Here is a 23,216-nt window from a genome sequence, read left to right on the forward strand (position 1 = left end):
TGCTGGCAAATATCGACCAATTTCAAATGTACAATTTGTCCTTAAGATCATGGACAATTGTCATATTTTCAGTTACAGAAACACATTGAAGACCACCACATTTTAGGGTCACGCCAATCAGGCTTTAGAGTTCAGCATGGGCCGGAAACCGCTATGCTGGATCTTAAATCCACCTTGAGCGGCATAGCGGATAAAGGTCATCCGGCCTTGCTGATCCTCCTGGATCTCTCTGCAGCCTTCGACCTAGTGGACCACTCTCTACTGGTGACAAGGCTCGGGGAGATGGCACACTGCTCCGATCAGGTATCTCATTGGATATTGGATATTAGCTCTTGCACTAACAGAAATGTCATCAGGCCGAGTACGATAGCTAATTTCACATTCTGGTTGTTCATGGCCTGTAAGAATGTCATGTATTTTACCTTATTCCCTCACTTGCCGTGAAGTGGTTTGAAACACAATTTGTATAGGAGCTATATAAATAATCATATCATATATCCTCGCTCCTAGGCCCTCAGACTGCTCGGGTAGTAGTCTGAAGAAAGTTCCTCCCCTGTTCTTCAAACCTGTGGCATCCCACAAGGCTCATGCCCATCGCCTACGTATACATCAGGCACCTGCTCGACTTATTAGACACCCTGGGTGTATAGTATATGAATTATGCTTACAACACCGAGGTCATCCTTGAACTGAGCGGGAAAAACAAACAGGATCTGGCTGCCATAATCAAAATCTATGACGCAATCCAGGCATGGATGGCAGGCAATTCACTCACCCTGAACTGTGACAAAACTGAGCTCCTGATCGTGGCATCTAGAACCAGCCTTGATAAACGGGCCCGGCCCACGCCAACTTTTATATCGCAGGCAACTTCAATGTGTACAAGAAAGACACTAGGGGTTGTCCTTGACGCTCAACTGACTATGAGACCCCATCTCTCCTATATGTCATCCTCTTGTGGCCTTAGCTCCAAGCTACTAAATTACACCCGCCCATTTCTCACAGCTAAGTACTGCGCGTTATTAGCCTCCACATTAATAAACTCCAGACTGGACTATTGCAACGGCCTTCTAGCTGGAACAACACGCTCAAACATACAATCGCTACAGGTTGCACAGAGCAGCACAGTTTGGGCCATCCATGGCATGTCTAAATGCGTCCATGTATCCGATGCTCGGAGGACATTACATTGGCTGTCAGTACAACAAAGGATCACCGACAAGATCCTGACTGTCATTTAAATGCTGTACTAATGCCTGTCCAACATACTTAAAGGATCGAGTGAAGACCCACACATCAGGGAGAACGCTCCATTCCTCTGCCTACCCCACCCTCGCGCAGCCTAGATACAAGCTGGTGCGCATTGGAGGGACATGGTTTAATGTCCAGGCTCCTCTACATTGGAACTCACTTCCCTGGCTTATACGCCTGGCTAACAATCTCATACTATTCAAGAAGCAAATCAAAACCTACCGGTTCAACCTTAACCCAAGCACCGCCCTGCCTATTCCTCCTGATCACTGACCCCTTGCATGATGCCCCTTAATCCATATTGTCTGTCATATGTGTGCTCTGAGGCCCATGGGCATGTGGCGCGTTATAAATATAAAAATAAATAAACTTGCTCCTCTTAGTGGGTTTACTGTTATTGAGGAAAAGGCTCCGTTCCCCAGGTCTCTCTTCACATTCAAGACCATCCAAAATACTAAGGACTTCTTCCTTGGGATTCTCTTTTCGCTGTATTACAATTTGGGTGCAGGTGCCAGACTCGTAGGTCTCCTTCCATATAATTCCCTGGCAGGCCCTTTTCCTCATTTATAACAATTCACAATCTTAAGGGCATGGATCTTCCTTGAGATTCTTTTCTTACTGTAGTTTATCACACACACTTGACTTTGCCTGGTATGCTCTCATGCCAGGTCTTGTATGCAGTTTCTTTCAACCACACGTTTTTGGTATTTTTAATACAATCATTCAGCTTGCTTTCCAAACGCTTGGTATATTTTTCTACCAGGTTTAAACACGTAATGTATCTCTGGTTTCCTTTCTTAGTCTCCCCCAAGTTCATTCTGAGGGTCCCAAACCCAAGTCCCAATGTCTAGGACTTTCGTTATCTCACCCGACAGTGCTTCTGCGTCCCAACCCATTTCCTGGGCTCACAGTTCTCTTCTTGAGCTTTCTCAGCATTCCCGACTCCAAGTTGGAAGTTTCTCCATTCCCTGCGTCTCTCTGCCCTTGCCGTTCGGGCTTCGGTCGGCTTTCCAGCCTCTGAGCGGTCAGGAAGCACAACTTGCTTCCTCGCACTTAGTTCTGGTTTCTGCTGAGCTTCCCTGAGCGTGTCGCTCCCCAGGCTGTCCTCTCACTTCGTGTAGCTGCTTGGACTTCAGCATCGCAGCCAGTACCTCGCTTGTCCTGAGCTGGAGAACTCCATGCTTCTCTTCCCGGTATGGTTTTAAACTATGTCGGACCAACTGAATTTCCCCAGCAACTAGACCACGGACAGTGGTTCTCATTAGGAGTAATCATCATTGCTACTTGCCTCTTCCTCATCTCAATTGTTGTCATACTGTTCCTTATGTGATGTTAAGGAATACTTGAAATAGACTTGACAAGTGGTTGAGGGAGAATGTTACAATATGCCATCAAGGCATGAGGAAAGGAGGGAACATCCCTAAAAGGGAATGTGGGTATGTAACTTTCTCTGTAAATGTCGTGTCTTCCCCCTGAGGGTCACCTCCCCTCATGTGGTCGCCCCCAGAGTCAGAATCAGCTGCTGTCCTCTAGCCACATGAGCAGAGGCTACCTCAGGGAAAGGAGTAATGACATCAGATTCATCACAATAATCATTTGGAGACTGTAGAAAAAGCTTTAGCATCAGTAGCCGCAGAGGTTGTGGTTCCCACCTGGATTGTTAAGGTTGACAACAGAAGAGAATGGGCCCTAAAGAACAGAACCAACACCCATAGGTATGTATGAGGACACTAAGAAAAAATCCAGTGAAAGGCTGGAGGAGCAGCTAGAGAGGCAATTTTTCCCCCCAGCAAGAGTAAGAATGGAAGTTAAGGACCATGCAGCCAAACGAGCAGACCAAAGAAATGAGGCAGGGTCCATGAACATCAGCAAGGTAATGCAACCTGAGAAGATCCATTGCAGCAGGTATAAAGACTGTATGATGGTGACTATATAGGGGACACTGGTCAGTGTTGGAAAGATGTATATACAGCAGGAAATGCCACTGAAGGTCTCCATCTAATAGGATGGTACGGAAGTCCTGCTGAACACAGTTTAATTATAGAATAAGAGGGCCACCATCAGCCATGTTGGGATGTTCAAAGGATGTGGCGCTCAGATTCAGAGGTCAAACAGATTCCAAAGAAAACATGCAGGTTATCCCCAAGACAAATTGTCTCAAGAACAAAAAATATATCTACAAAATTGTCAGAGTAAAAATGAATACATTTAAATAGCTGCCTTCTATTGCATCAGGAATTAATCCATATTTCACAAAACAACATGTAAAGAGAATAGAGAAAGCAATATTTATTATACTATATAAAAAATACAAAAAGTGCTGGTGCATAAAATGCCTACATATGATACCCAGACAGTACAATAAACTTTCATAAAAGCATACTATCTTCAAATTGGAACAAAAAGACAAGAAAAAACAATGATTAATGTACTTGTCGAAGTCAAAATTTCCCCCATTTCAATCACTCTGCTTGAATTGCTTAATGCTTATGAACATAAACTTTGCCATTCTTCAAGCAGCCGGCATTGCAGATCTCACAATAGGCCAGCTTGATGCTATCTTTATTGCCAAAGCACGGCTCTCGGCCACCTCCTCCCAGGTTTCTGACAACCTCATCACACATGGAAATAGCATCCAACGTGCTGATTTGACAAGGAATAATGGGGGGAAATGGGGCAAGTTTAGAGCAAAGTGCACGGCCCGATGGCTGTAAAATCAATTGAGTTCCTTGCTCATCAATTCCCGCTCACATCACGTGTGGTTCATTTATGTATGAGATCACAAACATTTTCTAATCAGCCTGTGCCAACCTTCAACCAACATCTTCCTCTGGGACTCGGAGCAGCAGAGAAACTCCTTCGCCTGGCAGACACCTTACATATAACTCAACATGTGCAAACTCTAGCCACATCACAGGGAACATCCTTGATCTTGTTGCCTCATCTTCCCATCGCATACATTGCCACAATCTCACTATGCTCGACTGAACAAACCATGCTGCCACCCGCCTAGCTCCTTAACAAACCCTCTCTACCCACTAGGGACAGGGTTAGCTCATCATGTCTGCCCATCACAGAGTATTGGAAGACAGTTTGATCAACCTCTCATACCTGCAATAAACGCACCATCAGAGTACATGAAAAACGATGACGCAAATCTTGGCAGCCTGAGGACCATCTCACCCTTAAGACACCATGAAACACATGTTGGACACTAATCACCGAAACCAAAGCATCCTATCATTCCAACAATTGCAGCAGCCTCCAACAGTAGCACTCTCTCCTGCAGTCAAACACTGCCCCTGTCCTCTATCAGACCCACAAATATGAAACTCCCTGGAGAAATGAAACTCCAGCAATTTTTGTATCTCTAAAATTGACACACAAACATCGCATTAGTGCCTCTTAATATGTCGCAACAATCATGTCTCGATTATCCCAATCCGGGACTGCCTTCACCATTTCACTCCCAAGGCTTGCGCTGAAATTCAGCTCACTAAAGTCAACCTCTTACCGTCACAATGTCCCAACCTATGCATTATGTACACAGACACTGCTTGCTTGTTCCACGATTTAAAGTAGAGTAAGAGTCTGCTAAATATGATGCTGCTGTGTTGAATATCACACTTGAGAAGAACACGCTGGGAATATGAATGGATTGTCCCTACCGAAATAATTTCTGGTCATTTTCTCCATCTGAAGCAAATAATTGATTAGGAGAACAATGATCCATGGCTGAGTGTTAGTGAAGAGGTACCATTTATCACATGTTTACAAGTGCTCTTGTCCCGAGGAAGACATGGCCGAAACTAAAGGGAGTGCCATCAAAACTAGTTTAGTGATATGTAATGTATTTTTTATATGTTTGCAAAATGTTGTACCATATTACAATAATTTTTCTTTCTAGTCCCATTCTCTCTATATTTAGTACCATGGGACACAAAAAAGAAATCATTTTAATTTTGGCAGAGTTGTTCATACTCTGGAGGTTATTTAATGACAGTTTTTGATGTCCAACCTTCTGCCATATTAAAATGAATCATAGGGTCCCTCCACACCGCTAAATAGTTAACACCTTGCTCAGTCTGGGCATCTTTACAAGCTGGTTATACAGGAGTTCATCTTTGTGATAACTGGGAACTGTATGCACGACTGGCTGGCTGATGCGATTTCTGATCATGTTCAGGCACCATCCACACTTAGATAGGCCGGAGAACTGACACTTCCATTGTTGTGGGGGGAAAAAAAGGTCCAATCAGCTTTGAGAGAAGAGGAGTGCTGTACGGTGAGCCGCATATGCTAGGTAAATTCCTCCTGGAGGAAGTGTGGCAGGAGACCAGAAGCACACACCCAGCATGACGTACCAAGGCACAGACAAGCCTGCGGAATGCACGGCAGTCCTGTCGCTAGACAGACCAGAAAGGCCTGGTCCCAGAGAGCCTTGAGCGGAGGAGGGGGCACAAGCAGGAACGAACAGCCACAATGACAAGCAGACGCGGGAGCCCCACAGAACAGCAACGGGAACAGAGCAAGGACTTCAAAACCCACACAACCAGAGAAAGCAGCTGGGGAAGAGAAGCGTGTCGCAATCCTGGAATGCTCGCCCAGAGGTGAACTGCTCAGAAACCAAAGGTGCACTGTCGCTGCAGGGAACATGGTGGTGGGTGGGGTGCAGGCGACCAACCCCAAAGCAGGATGAGTGACCAGAGGGCCCCACGGAGGGGTAAATACCAGGAGATAAATAATTCGAGAGAGTACAGCAAGATTCCTTAGTGGGAACCCCAGGAATCTATCTGATGTGGATGTATGTGCCAGGAAGCAAGTAAAGGCTAAACACAGTCCATAGACAGAGTGTTTTCGAATCACAAGAAAAAGAGACCAATCAGAGATTAAGATTCCATCCCAAGAAGGGGGACCTATAAGAGGAACTTGGTGGCGTGACTAGAACTTTGCAACAGGGCAAGGAGACGCTCGTCTTTTGAGAAAAAGGACAGTTACACTGGGATCAGAAACCGGACACAATTCTATGTTTGGGTCACATCCCTTATTATACATTTGTTAAGAATTCGGCTTTTTTTTTTACATCAAGTGGTAGGGACAGAAGTTAGGTCCGAATAGGATTCTGGATGGCAGACTTGAGTTATTCTGCAAGACATCTTGACAAGTACTCTTTTAGATTAGGGCCAAATGAGTTCTGGACAGCTTTGGTTTTGAGAGCTTAAAAATAAAGAAACCTTTAACCAAGATACCATCTTGTCCGTCTCCTGATTCTGACTTACCACTAGAAATAGATCTTGACAACTACAGGACAATCACTAGCCTCCCATTTGTCAGTAAAACCTTTGCAAAATCAACTGCACAAGCATATCAGCCACCAGTCAGCTCCCGGATTACCAATTGGTATCTGTACCGAATGCAGCACCGAAATAGCTACTATCCAGCTGTTCGACAATGCTCTCCATATTATAGACAGGGCACTCCTGCCTCCTGACCATTCCACAGACTGATTCGGTTGACCACCACCATTGAACCAGCCTTCTTGCACAAAGAATAGGCTTCTCAAGCTTGGTTGTCAATTGGTTCTCCTCTTTACTATCAGACAGACATCAAGTTAACATGGTCACCGTCACAGCTGACCACCGCCGGTTTATATGTGCAGAGTTCCACAGGGCTCAATACAATTCAGTTCATGCCCTCTACCCGAAAATGCAGACAATGCCCTGTTGTACCTCAGAGTGAGCTACTCCCACAGCAGATATCTCTGAAAATGTCTTGCCAACATTCAAATATCTGTATTGGATGATCAGCACATACCTAAAGCACAACCCAACCAAAACTGAATCGGTCCTCATAGGTCACCCATCCAAACGGGTGGCAAAATGACATTCACTTGGATGAGTTCACTCCTCAACTAGTCCCCTCTGACCAATACCTTGGATTTATCAAGAAAGCTTCCAGCAGCATATTAACCAAAGGGTTCAGAACGCTTGCTATCATCTCAGACTGATCAGTAATACAATCCCTTGCTCCCACCACATGATGTTCAGGGACTGCAATTCTGGCCCTCTTAATAGCACCCATTGATGATGAAAATGCTTGCCTCGCTAGGTTCCCTCCTTTTCATCTGTCTGATATGAAAACGGTCCTTCATGCTCCGGCACTCATAATAGGTTCCAAGACATTGAACCACATCACCACCATTTTGCGGGACTGTGACAAAAGGAGTACTGCTCTGCCTGAGTACAGGGATGAGTATTATCTATTAAGCACTTCACCCAAGTGTTGAACACAATAAAACAATGGTATAATATTAAGGTATGGATGACAAATTAATCAAAGCAAAGAAAGGAGAGAGGAAAAGGAGAAAACATCAGTTATTAGAAAGAGGAAAGTAGGTGGGATTTAAGTTGGGTTTGGAAGAGATGATTAGCAGATAAGACGTTCCAACGTTAAGAAGCAAGAAGAAAAAGGAAAGAAAACAGGATAAAACACAGAGGGATCTGGGGACAATAAGTAGGCACTGATTTATGAGTGAAGAGGACAAGAGGGGGAATATAGAGAAATAAGGGAGGCGATAAAGTGAAATAAGACTGTGGATTCAATTGTAGACAATAGTAAGGAAGTGGAAAAGAATGAGCGCATCAAAGCGTAGAAGGAAGATGAAAGTAAAAAGGGAGTGATAGAGGTGCATGGGGAGAGAGAACACAAGATGGATAGCCAAGTTATAAACAGAGCAAAGAGAAGTAAGATGAGAAGCAGCAAGGCTAAGAAGAAGAGCAGAACAATAGTCAATGCTGGAGAAAAAACGTGATGAGAAGCGTGTTGGCACGAACGATAAGAAAGGACAGGCACAACTAATGCTAAAAAGGAAGATATGGCAGGAGTGGGCCCTGTCAGGTATTTGTGTGGGGACAGGGAGGGTGCAGGGGAGAAGCGGAGTAAAAGGTCACGCTAAAATTACAAGCAAAGGTAGAGAAAGGAAGAGATGCAGGACGAAAATAAAGGGGGAGGGGATTGGATATAATTTTGGCAGGCAAGAAGAGACTCTGTTTTACAGGGGTTCACGTGCAAGAAATGGGAAGACATCCAGAGTTGAATGGCAGAAAGACCGTTTGAGACATTGGAATGAAGAGAATCAGAAAATGAAGTAAAAGAAAAAATAGATTTTAGTATCAGTATAGAAATGACAGAATATGTTATAGGATGATATAAGAGCAGAGAGGTATACTGCAGAGAGAAAAAAGCAAAGGGCCAAGTTCAGAACCTTGAGGGACACCAGAAAGAAGTGGACATGAGGAAGATATTTGTCCGGAACAGCATGGGCATCATTTTAGGTGGGGACAGGGGTGTTTGTCCCCCCCAACTCATGGCACACCATGTTGTCCCCATTCATTTGGCTGGGGCAACTTTTCTTCAGATGTCATGTCCACCCCCACCCCCCAACTTTTTCAGCAAAGTTACTGCACTGCTGAACAGGGTAGGAGGTTTTGAAAAGCTAGGAACGGAACCATTCAACAACAGAACCAGAGAGCCCAAGAGAAGAAAGGGAGGAAAGAAGTAGGGAATGATCGATAATGTCAAAAGCCACTGAGAGATCCACAAGAATAAGAATGGAGGAACATTTTGAGCGACGGCCATATAGAAGAGCAATGGAGACATGGAGAAGAGCAGTGTCTGTAGTGTGGGAGGGACAACAACCAGACTGAAGGGGAGGAAGAAGAGAATGAAGATTTAAGTAAGAGGACACCTAAGAATTAGTAGCATGCTCAAGTAATTTAGGGCAGGAGAGAAATAGAACGGAAGTTAGTGGAAATAGTGGATCAAGTCAAGTTTTTGTTTTAATATAGGTATAACTAAGACGTGCTTGAAGGATGATGGGAAGGAAGAACTAGAAAGGGTGATATTAAGGGAGGCAAGATGAGAGATGAGGAGGGTAAACTAGAGTGATCAGGGAGAATGGAAGAGGTTTGAAACAGTAGGGGGGCAGACACACAAAGGGTAACTGTCAATGTCTCTAAGTGGAGAAAAAGAAGAAAATTATTGAGGAAAATGGAGGCAAAGGAAGTGGGAGAAAATGTGGAGTGTAGAGCAGCAACTTTAGAGGTAAAGTAGTCAGAAAAACAAGCAGAGGAGCGAAGAATAAGTAATCAGGAGGGCTAGGAGACCGAATGTTTAAGAGTTGGAAAAAGGTAGCGGGTGTGGTGAGAGCATGAGAGTGGAGAAGTATTGGTTCTTAGTAGTCAACAAAGAAACGTTTTAGGATGCGTGAAGAGAGGAGCGGGCAGATTTTTCCACCGCCATTCAGCAGTGCGAAGAATAGTATATACAAGGAGGAAAGAGCCGGAGTAAGCCATGGTTGCAGGGGTTTACGGGAAGGAGAGAATGATGTGAAGAAAAGAGTCAAGGGTAGAAAGAACAAAAGTATAACGTCAAGTGTCAGCATCATCAGAAGAGAAAGCATTGACAGAAGAAAGATGAGAGGATAGAAAAGAGGAAGGATGACATGAGCGTAGATCGTGGCAACAAAAGATAAGTGGGGAGGGCGGAGGAGTGGAACATGGAGAGAGAGGGAGAAAAGGAGGCAGAGAAGATCAGAAAAGGTAATCAGGGAGGCAGAAATAATAGTGTTGGTGAAGGGAAGAGACGAGATCAAATTACGAGACAGATGTGAGGGGGAAGAGGAGGATTTGTTTTAAATGATGGGATTCAACAAGAGAAAGAAGAGGGAATGTAGAGAGTGCAGTGGTGAGGAAGATTGAAGTACCCAAGGAGAAAGAAACCAGAACACAGTGGAAGAAGAGCAGATATAGAGCTTTTTAATTTAAGCTAAGCTAACTATTTCGTTATGGCAGTTAGTTTACATGTACTGCCTATTTAAGTGTAAATCATGGATTCTGCTTTATCGCTTGTGTTCTCTTCACTTTTATATTTCTGGAATGGTGTAAGACTGTCTCAGCTGGTCTCATTTTTCACCTGCTCGGTACTGGTGAGTACCGGGGGCCGAAGTTGGTACACGCATGTTTCTCTGTACCCTTACATAAGCATTCTCAAATGCGGAAAACCAATCAATATCAGTTTTTCATCAGTCAACAGATATTTAGGAAATTTTGCATGAGAGGCCCACAGCCATTCCCAGACTCTCTGGGGAAGCCTCTTGGTCCATTCAGCCTGGATAACTACAGCTGGAAAGCTGTGTCCTTTTCTTTCTCAACTTTGCCCAACTTCATCTGTGCCATCATTGCAGTTCCATTTTCTTGAGGCTAAGCTTTCTGAAGTCATTTATGCTTTCAGTTTCAGGAGTGTTAACTGAAGATTGAGAAGATATCTCATCAGAATCACTTGTATCCTTCTACGGTTGCAAAAGGGCCATTACTACTGCTAGGTAGTGCCCCATCATCTGCAGCGCTACCAACAGGTAAATCACTCTTTCTAGACATCTGATGAAGCATCAGTTTCTGCATTAAGCCACTTTTGATACCAGAAGCATGTAAACCCTTCTTTGAAAGCAATTTCTTCAAATATTCCACCTATTCCATCTTCTGCAGAGCAATGGTTTCACCAGTGTAGGTTTGTATAAGATAAGTTAAGTAACTTTTACAGGCCTACAACTTTGAAAGCTCAGAATTCTGTGCACCAAGAACTATTTGATCACTTCAGTGGACCTACATCGAGTGTCAAATACCCTATCCCACCGCTGAGCACCAATTATTAAGACAGATTTTAAGAATCAACCTTGGGGGTGGATTGGGAGAGTCCAACCCATTATGGTGAACAGGAAAGACACATATCTAGCCAAGCCCAATCATGGTAGAGTAGTAAAGCAGTAAGGCATAAACTCAGGAAGGGTGTGAGTGTTCTAGGGCTACAGCGAGAGACGGAGCACACCAATAATTCCAGTTAAACAGAAGTGTACACAAATATACAATTATTTATTAGGACTTTAAGGAACACACTAAGCAAATGAAAACCTCAAGTATGTTTTTTCTCCAAACTACCATCAAATACATATGTACAATTATATTTGGGGGTTCTGTTAACAGAAAAACACTTTACTTTTAGAAACAGTTATGCAATTGTAGTATAATTAGAAGCAATACCTACTTGCACAATCATGGGCAGCCATTGCCCAAAGATTCTGCCCAGCAACAGAAACTCTGTAGCTCGGAAGTGTACTAGGACCAAACTGTCCCAGTCTCCACATCCGACCACACACAGGAACCACCATTTTAAACAGGAAAGCAGAGGCTTTGCTCGGGAAAATTTCTTTCCATACATGCCAATTCTGGACCTTAGACAGCAGGAAGAAGGCCAAGCTATAAAATGGTCAGAGGACAGGCGAAATAAATCTCACGCTACTGCCATTTTAGAGTACATTGTACTCTTAATGGCATAATGCAGTGAAATGTAAGCCTGCAGGGGGAGGGGTGCGGGAGTTGGCGTCTACAAGGAATTTGCTGCTGTCAGGCCTCCGATGCCCCACCATGAGTGCTTATCTGCCTACTGTCTATCGCAAAACAGGCTGTGCAGCCTACAGAACATGCGTATGGGATAAGTGGATCTGCTTTTATTTGGGGAAACAATAAGGAATCAAGGCGAATGCAATTCTTGTGTTGGCATTGATATTATGTGACTTTTTGCAATCACCAACGTTAATTGACTGAGCGGGGTTTGTACTTTTGAACACTGTACTACCCCCCCCCAAAAAGGGGAAAAGGGTCTTTGACAACTTGCTACACAGCTTTAAGATGGCTACCCCTCTCTCTTCTGTTCCATCTAACATATTGGATCAAATAACAGTATCACTCCCCAAATGAAAACTGTTGTCCGTGAAAAGGAAAATTCCAGCATTGGTGCCGGCCCCATTGTCCGCTATGTCCTGCCAAAACAAGTTTGCTTTATTCGCTTGGGAACCAGGGGAAAGCCTACACCCTCATTAGTGAGATAAACCAATGTTTGGTGTTCGTGTTTTTTTAAGGTTCCTGTCAGTTTGGACCCTTGGGGGGGAGGAGGGGAGCTCTTTGCACAATGTTGAGTCCCCTATTAAAATTGACAAGCCTGTACGTCTCCCCACCAGTGATCAGGGACAAATGGAAAGAGCCAACCAGTATCCCAGTATACCTGTCCTGCCTATCGGGCCCTTTTCCAATACCCCTGACCCAGTATTTGCTGCTGCATCTGTTCTTTCTACTGCTGCTACACCCTACAGTCAGTGCAGATCTGAGTGTCCTCATCCATTGGACATCACCAATGCAACTTTAGACGATGAGGAGGGCCTCATGTCATTAGAGCCGAACATCCCTGATGAACCCTCTCACCCTTTGGAACATGACCAGGGTCCACGGGCTCTAAGAATAAGGCATCACTGTTTGGAGACATTTGCCGGATGGTCCTTGAGGGGAGAGCGGCTGGCAGCTGTGCTGGTTTGGTCAATGAGATGCATAAGCCACTCCTACCCTGCAAACAAATGTCAGAATTTCCACCTATACAGTCTGGCAAGGGGAACTTCTAACACAAAGAATGCCAGTGCTGTTCTCACCAAATTTCTCATTCTAAAGAAACTGGTCCTTTAATTAGTGGATGCTGTCGGGAAAGACCTAACCAAAGTTACTGTGTCAGCAAGAGGTGGGAAAAAAAGTTCCAATATACTCTGGCCCGACTTTTGTCCGAAATTTACCCCAGTAACATCTGAGCCATTAAAACCACCAAATTTAACGAGGGTGGAAGGGTAACAACAAACCAAGTACTAGCTCCACATCTCTCAACTGTAGATATTGGTCTGCTACCTGAAATGACTAACTAGCCGTATCTGCCAAAGGAGTGCTCAAGAATCAATCAACCCCACACTGCCATGGAAGACTGAATCTCAGGTGGATAAGGAATATAGGTTAAAAATTGTATCGGACAAGGAGAACTGAATTGGTCACCTTGACTACATCCGCCATCTAAATTCTGGATGGCTAATAGCTCCGCAGACATCTGAGGAGGATTGTATATTTGCACAGGGTACCTAAACTACTGGTGTTAAGTGTCTATGAACCCAGGTAAGCACTTGTTAATAAATGTACACACTAACTTTGAACTGTAAGAGCCTATTTGCAACGTAAGACTAAGTCCTGAGTTGTGCAACGGTATGCGAGAGGGGTAGCAATGTTTCTGACTCTGTTAAAATTGTTTTCAAGAGCCCAAATATCACTCAGCGCATACTGAGCTTTCTGGCAAGATGCCAACCATCTGTGAATAGTGTAATTATACCTAGTGGTCACAATTTGGAAAATGCATTAAAGCCAGGGCTTTTGGGACCGAACATCATTCACTTGGGAAAAGTCCTACAGTACAAACCCCTCAGCCGAGACCCCCTTACAAAATGCTGAAGTAACGTGCCCCTGCCTACATGTCAAACAAAATCACACCACCACACCGCTCAAGAACTACCAGAACTGCCCATCTACATCTTCTCACAACCCCCAGATTCCAGCTACAAAAAGCGGTAGGCAGCAGCTTCATCACGATCGCCAGCAAACAATGGACCACCCTACCTAGGAGCAGAAGGATCCTTTTGGGTATTCCGTAGACAACTCAAAACCTACCTCTTCACTCAAGGCCTGGGTAATTAATGCCACTGCCACCCTTGTCCGCCAACTCACCAAACTCGTTCCAGCCATTTGGCCCTTCCACATGTAAATATCGGATCTATAATAATATATTATAACTGTATCTGCTGTGCCTCTGGCTATATGTAACCTGTGCAACTGTAACTTTGCTCTGTAAGTAAGTGCAAAGATGCCTTTGGGCTTCACGCGCTATATAAGCAACAAAATAAACATTACTGTGTCTCCATAAACGGACTGATCTTTCTTTCTTCGCTTTTCTCTTCCTTTTTTCCTTAAAACGTTACTTTTTTAAAAATGTTTTGCAATACCTTTATGGCTCTTAGCCGAAATAAAGTTATTGAACAAAGTTAAAAGTTAAAAACACAATAGAGCCCATCCTGGACACATTGCATTTGTAACCTGTAACCAGAAAGTTACAAAAGAAAAAGTTATAATGATAAAAAAGTATCCTAACCACACTTCACTTTAAGGTGATGTGTGCAGCTTTAAAAATACAAGAATTCCACTAAAGGAGACTGGGCCTCCAAGTACTGATGGCCTAAAAGACGGATTGATTTCCACATAAGTGAGCAAAAAGCAAGGAAAGTAAATCTGAGGGGTTTAATTACCTCCCAAAAAATCAGATCAGTGTTAGGAAAGATTTCTCTTTTAGGAACTTTCCACTCCGTAGTATGGTCTCCCAAACCTTTTGCTTTTGTTTCTGAACCTGTCCTCACTTTTCACAGGGAAAATAAGCCTCCAACTTCACTACCCCATGGTCTTTTGCTCCTTTTGTTGTGGGGAAACTGGTCAGTCCTTCAGACTATCAGTACTGGGCAACAAGGTTTCCTTTTTGTCTTTTTAAACATTTTAACATTGCACACAGCATCGTACAAAGCACTGCAGTGGAGATACTTTTGAATTACCCTAAATCTTTTACGCTTGGGATTTCTGGTTACTTTTTTATGTGCCTAAAGACGAGCTGGTGGCAACAAACAATGCTAAAAATATATTTGCTATGTCTAGTGTGCACATTCGCATTTAACACGTATGGCTACTAAAGGTGGCCGTTGCCCTAAAAGGGCCACGCCACAAGATTTTCTCTTGTTCTTTGGCCATACTGTTGTTTAGCCTTCTTTCTGCATTGCGATTTCATGAAATCCCATATAAGATAATGCACTTGCCCTGGAAAACTGCTGCCTTTGAGTGTGTGGCTCGGGAAGTGGGTGGGAGACTGTCTGGTCCCACTCCACATCCGTGGTGCCCGAAAGTCTGGGTGTGGGGCATGAGCAAAACCAACAGTGGTCCCTCACTGGACCACTGCTGGCTATTTGAATGGTTCAGATCCTTACCATTTGAGTGATTGGACTTGCATCCAGCCAGAATTGTGGATAAGAAGAGGACTCCTGCAGCCATTTCCTCAGATCAGTGTTGGGGCCAAGAATCCAGTGTAGAAGAACAGCCGACTGAAGATCTGAAGAAGTCTCCTAAAGAGGAAAAGCATCCCTTCCTGCTTCTGGTCCTGTAAAGCCTTGTTCGACTACCTGATCTGCGAAAGGCCCTGTGCGTTAACCATTGGTCGATACGTTCTCGAAGATCCCGTCGTCCTGAGCCGGATTGAGCAGCTCTTTAGTGGGCTACCTCACTAGAACAGGTGCCATTCTGTGTTTGCAGTTGGAACTTTTGAGGTTCCCATCTTGTGGTTTAAGATACCTTACTGCCGAATTTTAGCCTCAGAGCTTCAAGGCATCCTGCTGTGGAAGGTCTTCAACCTCGACGGGAAGGACACCTGCCGTCTGTGTGCCGTGGCTGTCGCTGGAACTCACCTTCTCCCGTCCTGTGAAGTGTTCTGAAGAGGTCTGCATCAGTACTTTCTGCATTTCTCCATTGCCAAGGGTTGCACTCTGCTCCTGGACCCGACTGGAAGAATTGCTGCACCCGCAGCTCCTGGGCACCTCAAACCTGAACCAACGGCGGGAAAACCAACCTCGAGCGACCCCCCCAGTCTACCCATCCAGCCATATGGAAAATCAGAGTTAAGGGGGTAAGTAAAAACAAAGCATTTGTCTGCCACTGTGCTCCATAGGAGAACAAGCCTCTTTGTATCCTTCCATGCCACTGCTTTTTGGTTGTTGCACCTGAGCAGTGTAAACTGAAAGATTAACACATTTTTACTTACCAGTAACTTTGTTGCATCTCTTCTCTTGAACAATCAACAACACAAGTACTTTACCTGCATCAGATACATTCTGGGGAGTGTAAAGGCTGGAGAGGGTATCTGTACTTCTGCTCTCTATATGGTACAGGAGAGGCACAGAGGACTCCAGCCAAGATTCTCTATTACGGTAGCAATGGACGAGCAATCAAGGGCCTAGCTTCTCAGGAGGTGATGGATGCTCTTTCTTAAGTACAGTGTAATCCCCAAGCCCTCACAAAGGAATGTCCACACAATATTAGTTAAAACACAGTCTTTATATAATTAAGTTCAAGATTATGTACACAATCACAATAACTCACTTTGTGCTCAGTAAATCTACAATGGCAAATATATACAGTTCTAAGTGGTACCACAATTATTATTAGATTTCATTAAAGTGCATCAGCTGTACTCTGGTTAAATGTCACACAAATCATTTAATAAAGGTAACCAACAATAGACATAGGAGGAAAGCAGTTGGTTTAGAACAATTGGCAGAATACTGTCCCCTACCACTTGACAGTTGTGTGTGGAGACCCCACCCCAACCTGTAAAGTAAAGATATATCACAAGCCCAGTCCATTTGTTCTATAAGTCTAATTTCCTTCTGTAATGTTTCTACCATCCCAATATACCTGGAATAGCACAGTTTGACGACAGGTCGTCGACGGATCCTTCTTGAGCGGTTCCCTTTAAAGCAGGAGCCACGGATCGTCAAGGTCCCTCAAAGAAAGTGAACTCGGCACCGAGGAGGCAGCTTCGATCCCAGCGGTGCTCGTCGACGACGATTCAAAGACGTCCTGCAAGGAAGAGGCGTGCGGGGCACCTCGATTTCGATAGTTCAAGACCGCAAAGAGTTTGTGAACAACTGTGGCCCAGCAAGGGCGTCGAGTCACCTGGAGTCTCTACGGTCTTTGGGTGGCGGGAAACCCACCGATGGATGCTCCTCTGCGCGTCGACGACCTGGCCTTCTCCTGCGGGATAAGGAGGGTGGCGGTGCGGACAAGCATGTCTGTGAATCAAAAAGTCTTAGGCAAAGGAGCGTGCGGCTCCTGTCGTCGATGGCACAGCGTCAAGTGGTCCCCCTCTTCTGGGCAACACAGCTTCGACGGGCCTCCAGGGGTTATGCAAACCTGCGAACCCTGGTCGACAGCGGTGGACGGAATGTCTGGTGCTTATCTTCGTTCTCGTCAGAGGTCCCCGTCTCTGGTCGGCAGCCTGTCGAGTGTCTGACTTCCAGGGCGCTTTGGCGAAGGTTAGCGGTGCTCGATGGTCCCTCGGATCACGGGAAGAGTGCGCCTAATCAGGTCCTCTCTTGGATCAGTCTCGACGGCTTTCGCTTTTGGATTTCGGCAAAGGGAGACAGCAGTCAACCTTATTCTTCAGTCTCAGCTTTGAGATTCAGCTTCAGTTTCAATGTTAGTTTCAACTCCAGCTTCTGAACGAATTCTAGCAGTGAGAGGCCCCCAGATACACTAGTTGATCTCCCATTCATTCTGCTGGGTCACACACAGGCAACCAATCATTCAGAAGGGCATTCAGCAGTCAGCCAGTCAATCAGGCATACAGTGCATTCATGCCATTCTCCTCCCTCTCAGAAACTCACAACAAGGAATGTGTATTGGGACAAGTACCCAGCCATTCAACACTACACACTGCAATCTTACCAGTTTCGTGCAGGGCTTTCTCAGTCATAGTGTCAAACACCAGAAACCAGACATCCACAACAAGAAGTGCATATTGGTCACACAATCCATTCACCCAGGTCCCACCCACAGGGTGTACCCACAACATACAGTCACTGGGAAGGCTCCAGCCAGTCTGGCCTGGACTTCACAACACCACCATATATGGAACTTCCAGCCAACAGCCAGTCAGGGCGATGGGACAGACTCAGGGCTTCCTAGGACTCTGGGAAAACAAGATAGCAGGCAATAGAAAGCAAGAGGCCACAGGGGCCATCTGGTTTCCCATCAGGAATCAACTGATTCCAATGGTAGAGCTTGGGTATCCCAAAATGGAGGATACTCAGTGCACCTGACAAATTCAGCATGGAGCTGCCACCAGCCCATACCATGCTCTGTGGGCCACAAACAGGTGCCCGAAAACATACACTAGGGGCACAGGGTTGTACCCCCAACGATGGGTGCCATAAGGGCATCTCATGGGTCTTTACACCAAACCAAAAACAGGAAGAGCTGCACTGCCATGAGTCCCACATGGAATCCTGGGCAGAAAACAAAGAACACACATGAAAAAGGACTACAGGACAAGGACAGGGAGGCCCTGTCCCTCCAATGCATTTCCAGCATCACAGGCAGACGCACTGTAACGTTTTGGCACAAGGCGCCACTCTTCATAGGGATTGGACTTCCGAAGCTATGGCATATTTCTTGTGACTTGGCACTTACTTACCTTCTTTTATTGATTTAAGTCATTGAATGCATTTTAAGAACTTACGGTGACTGTATATATGTTTGAGTGTTGTGCATTATGATCACCTGCTTAATTATTTTGTGTGCGTTTGAAGCCTAGAATAAATATTTTGTGTGCATTCCTGTCTAAATTGATTTATTTTGTGCTTCACTGTGTGTACTCATTGCGGACCCCTGATACCACTCACACGTCTCCTGATAATAACATTGACTGCTCTCCATTGCTACCTTTATTGGGTTTTGGCTGAATTCTCAAAGTTCCTCTGTTCACTATAACTAAGGTAGCCTCCTAAACCATGTCCACCAGGCCAGATTCTAGAAATCCATCTCAGTCAGAAAGCAAAGAATAGAAAAAAGAAAGGGTGTCCCACAAAAGTCCATTGGAGGAAAGCAGTACAAATCAAATCTTTCTTAACAAGAGAGTAGTCTGTGTGCTTAACTGAACCCTTCACCACTCTCACTTCCTACATCCAAGCTTTGCTGCTCAGCCATACTACCCAGAAAGAGTTTGGCTAGACATTACTGTCTACACCTGTTCACAATACTGTGTGGCCTCTCAAAATCGGTCTACAGGACCGATTCTAAAAATCCATCCTAACATTCACCATTGAGCATACGGCGAATGTCTTTTTTTAAGAATATTTTGGGTCTTTAGCTTTCAACATCGAACTATGCTATGCACACCAAGCTTGATGTGCTTTTCTTAGAAAGACAACCAGTTATACTTTGGCTGGGAGTGTGGTCCAATTAGAAAGCAATTTGAAGCCACAACATTAAGAACCATATTGTATTATCTCAGGGAAATTATTGAGTAATCCATTGGATAGCTTATATTAAACAATTGCACAATATTAATGTTAGTAAATTTTTAATGCAAGCATTATCACTGGGCAGTCTGTTAATAAGATTAAAGAAATATCACTTTTGGCAAGTGCTGTTAGCAGGGAGTTTATGAAACCCCAATCATTCACATGTGATCTTAACATCAAACCACAGCTTGCGCTTAACATGATAACAATGTAAACATGAGCACACTCTAATTACTAGGGCATGCTTTAACTTGATACCTTTAAGAGCAGTTGTGGCAAAATGACCTACCTCTGCATTGTCAGGTAATTAACCAGTAACCCTCTGATGCACCGATTGCATATTTTTTCCAGTTTGTCTGCCTATGCTTCAGTTCACAAGTATCTATTAATTCCTTTACTCAGAATGCTCAATTTTTCTCAATACAGGTCTGCATTGCATTTTATGGTAGGTGATTGCCCTGTAGTTGCTTGGATGGTGTTACGATATGACAGGGGTGCTTTAAAATCAGAAATGTTTAGTTCAGAGATAGTATTCCACGTGGGTAGAAAAGAACATTTGTAGCTTGAATGCTTTGAGCATTTCATTCTTTATTATGTTTACATTTTAGTTTTTCTATTGTATGGTTTAATGAATGGAATTCCGAAAAAAAACTTTTTTTTGACTGACTGCCTCACATACCTTTTCCACTTTCCGGATAGTGTAAGAATGTTTGAAATACAATGAGAATTACCGATAATGCATTATAGGTTGAACCCCCGTTTGCCACTTTTATGAGACAATTTGATCAAGCTTTATTTCAGGTACAATGTCAAATGTATTTATCAACCCCAATCTCCACCCCCATTCTTTTTATGCAAGTTTAAAAAACATAACTCAATTGACAGGATTTGAGCTTGCTCTCATTGTTAACTGTGCTCAACCCGTCTAATTCCTTGTGCATTCCATCAAGGGTTGAGGTAGTTGGTGGGACTACACCACAATACAGACTCTCCCTGTTTGGCTGAAAGAAGCAAAGGGGGGGGGGGGGTGGGGAGAGAAAGTGAAAGACAGAGAGAGACACACAATTGTGTTTTAAAGGGTGGGCATGGAGGAGTGACAAATACACAGGATCTTCTGACCTCACGCTATGTTAGTGCTGCAAAAAGACGATTATGTCAATTTGATTCTGCACTTAACCAATTGAACACGTGAGGTTCCCAAGAAGAGGGGACTATAAGGGCCTTGGAATACAAAATTAACATTCTTCAACAAGAGCAGCAACCAAACTGTCTGCAGTCTCAGCAGAAAAATTAAGAATTCTTTGGGTATGGGCATGAAAGCCGGTGTTCCCCATTCCATTTGGAAAAAGGTTGTAATCCTACAAGCTGAAGGAATTAAAAAAGTTCACGTGCCCCAGCGACGTAGGTCGGGGCATCGCGTAAAATAGGAGATGTGTGAATAGAAGAAAAGCATTTAATTTGGGCAATGTCCGTCTGGGAACTTCACAAGCAAAGCTTAAAAAAAAACATTAACAAATTAATGAACAAAAAAGCATATACGGTCACAAATACAGGCCCTAAAGCCACCAGCACACACCCAATGAAAGTTATGGAATGCACATAATCCCAATCCTCACTACATGAGTTTGACTGACGTACTTGCTGTGGAGACTGCATGTAGCCCTGGGGTGGGAGGACTTGCTGCGTCGGAGGTGGGTGCGCTGATGTTGGGTAGCTGTTGCCTGGGATGGCTGGCCCAGCAGTTGCCATGATGAAACCAGTCTGCTGGGGATGTTGGGACATAAGGGGTGGTGGGTACATTGAAGAGGTTTGGTCGGGGGCTTCTGTGGACCCCTGGCGACTGAGGCTCATCTGTCCGAAGTGATTGTTGATGCGATCATCAGGCTGCATAGTGGGCAAGAAGAGACATCTTGTGAGTGGTTAAAAGAAAACCGCTTTATCTCTCCGAGTTCCCAAGCAGCATTGCTGGGTTAGGACCATGGTTAAAGGCACAGAACACAGCTATCACTTCACATTTAATTGTCACCAAGGTACCAGTCACACAAGTTAACATGCATGTCAAGCAAACAAGACCAAACAACCCATTAAGAGTATTTCCATGAAAATTACAATTTAAGATCCTCCTTGGAGCTAACGGAAATGGCAACGTTTTTATTCTTTTTCTTTGGATGCCATCTCAGAAGATCGGTCAGGGGTTAGGTAAAGTCTGCTCCAGATAACACAAAATCTTGGAAAGAGGAAAAAACGTTACTTGGCACTGAAGGTCAGCAGTGTTGTAGTGGAGTTATGTGGGCTCAGAAGACAAATGGCAGAAAGGCATAATGTTAGCACTGAGGTGCTATGGAAAGTGTGTGTGAGTCACCGTACAGCAGTGATGCTAGAGGGGAAATAGCAAAGTGATGTGTACATTACAGGCCAATAACAGCAAATGTACTATAGATCAGGATCAATGTTGTCAACGGTGGTAGGGTACAAAGATCTCACTCCCTAGTAAAAAAAAAATGGATTGTCTGGATAGCATAAGGTAGGGACAAAACTGCAATAGCAAGGGGGTGGTACAGGTCAAGATTGTGGTGCAGACTGGTTTGTCCCCAGAATTAGATCAGAAGGAGACAGGATTGAGGTACACTGGAGGAGAAATGTAAGCACTGATATATCAGTCTGTGCTACAAGTCAACATTGAAATGCAAAGTCATATGAGTTACTGGATGACGGGACCTATTCTGCAAAACCAGATTTAAGTCATGAAGAGGTGCACGCTAACCGCTGTCAGTCCAAATATGTCAAAAGTCGCAAACACCATGCACAAAATGGATGTAGCACCTCAAATGCTTCAGTTTCTAATCCAAGTGGCTAACGTGTATGATGATTCCAAGGTAGTGCCATAAATATACTTGCACACTGGACAAAGCTCACAAAGCGCATGCAAACAGACCAGGAAGAGAAAATGAATTAAGGAGCTGTACCATGTTATATTGCTGGGAAGGAGAAACTGGAAGGAGAACTTGGGGGCAGGCGCTTGGAGTGTACTGAACAGCCTGTGGAGAGGGCTGCAGAGCTGGCACTGGCTGTTGACCAACCCACCATTCATGCAGAAGACAACCGATAGATTTGTGGAAGGATAAAAAGGTGGGGCAACAGGCAGGAAGGGAAATGATTAGTTGAAAAGGAAGGTAGTGGAAAGGGTAATGTGCCAGAAGGGTGGATAAATGGAGAGCAGGAAGAATATGCGAGGCAGGCAAGTAGAGAAAAGTCGTTAAGAGGGAACAAGAAAGCGTCAAGTAAGCAAATGGGCCAGGATGAAGGAAGGAGGCAGGAAAGAAGAGAAAGGATAGTAGGAGAGTTAAGGGGAAAATAATTAGGTTGAGAAAGGACAAGAGCAAACAGCCGCAGAGAGAGAATAGAAAAGGGGGTAGTAAAGAGGAAAAACAGGGAGGGCAAAGGGGAAGACGGTGGACAATGAGTAAAGAGGGAGTGGCAAGAGGATGAAGAGGAGGGGAAAGGACCAGGAGTTGGAGAGAATCGGGTGGGGAGGGCAGATGGGAAGGGAGATAAAAATAAGAAATGAAAAGGTTAGTAAAATAAAATATTAACTGCAAAATTATTAAGTTAAAGGTGGAGCACATTTCTCATTTTTAACAACAGTTCTGCAGTATGGGAACCCTTACTGAATTAGCTTGCTTTGGATAACCCAGCAGCACTATACACTGGATCTTGTATCCCTCGGACAAGGCATGCAACTACTTCACACGCATACAATATAGGTCACTTGGTGAGTTGGGTCAAAAGTATTTAACTGCAACACTGGCATAAGCTCCTGAAGTTTTTGCATCTCTGAACATGTTGGCCAAAACCTTTTCCATATTAAGTCCTAATCCGAGGCCTCGCTAGGAATGTAGGAATGCAACCCTGTGAATGTGAGTCCTTGAAAGAG

At 44.3% G+C, this 23,216-nt stretch overlaps 1 protein-coding gene across 6 annotated transcripts in view; it reads right to left on the reverse strand.

Moving 5' to 3' along the window:
• The window catches only part of R3HDM2 (R3H domain containing 2), a 2,186,793-nt gene that overhangs the window by 668,261 nt on the left and 1,495,316 nt on the right, over window positions 1-23,216 (reverse strand). For 5 of the 6 annotated variants that reach the window (XM_069653574.1, XM_069653576.1, XM_069653575.1 and 2 more), the window contains 2 exons: window positions 22,249-22,350; window positions 20,921-21,166 (listed from right to left, as the gene is read on the reverse strand). In XM_069653574.1, the coding sequence (XP_069509675.1) occupies window positions 20,921-21,166; window positions 22,249-22,350 (348 nt within the window). The remainder of the gene's footprint in view (window positions 1-20,920; window positions 21,167-22,248; window positions 22,351-23,216) is intronic. The other variant, XM_069653580.1, reaches the window with a different exon arrangement.

This window comes from Ambystoma mexicanum, chromosome 3q, assembly GCF_040938575.1.
Source record: "Ambystoma mexicanum isolate Mex_15411 chromosome 3q, UKY_AmexF1_1, whole genome shotgun sequence".
Lineage (NCBI taxonomy): Eukaryota > Metazoa > Chordata > Amphibia > Caudata > Ambystomatidae > Ambystoma > Ambystoma mexicanum.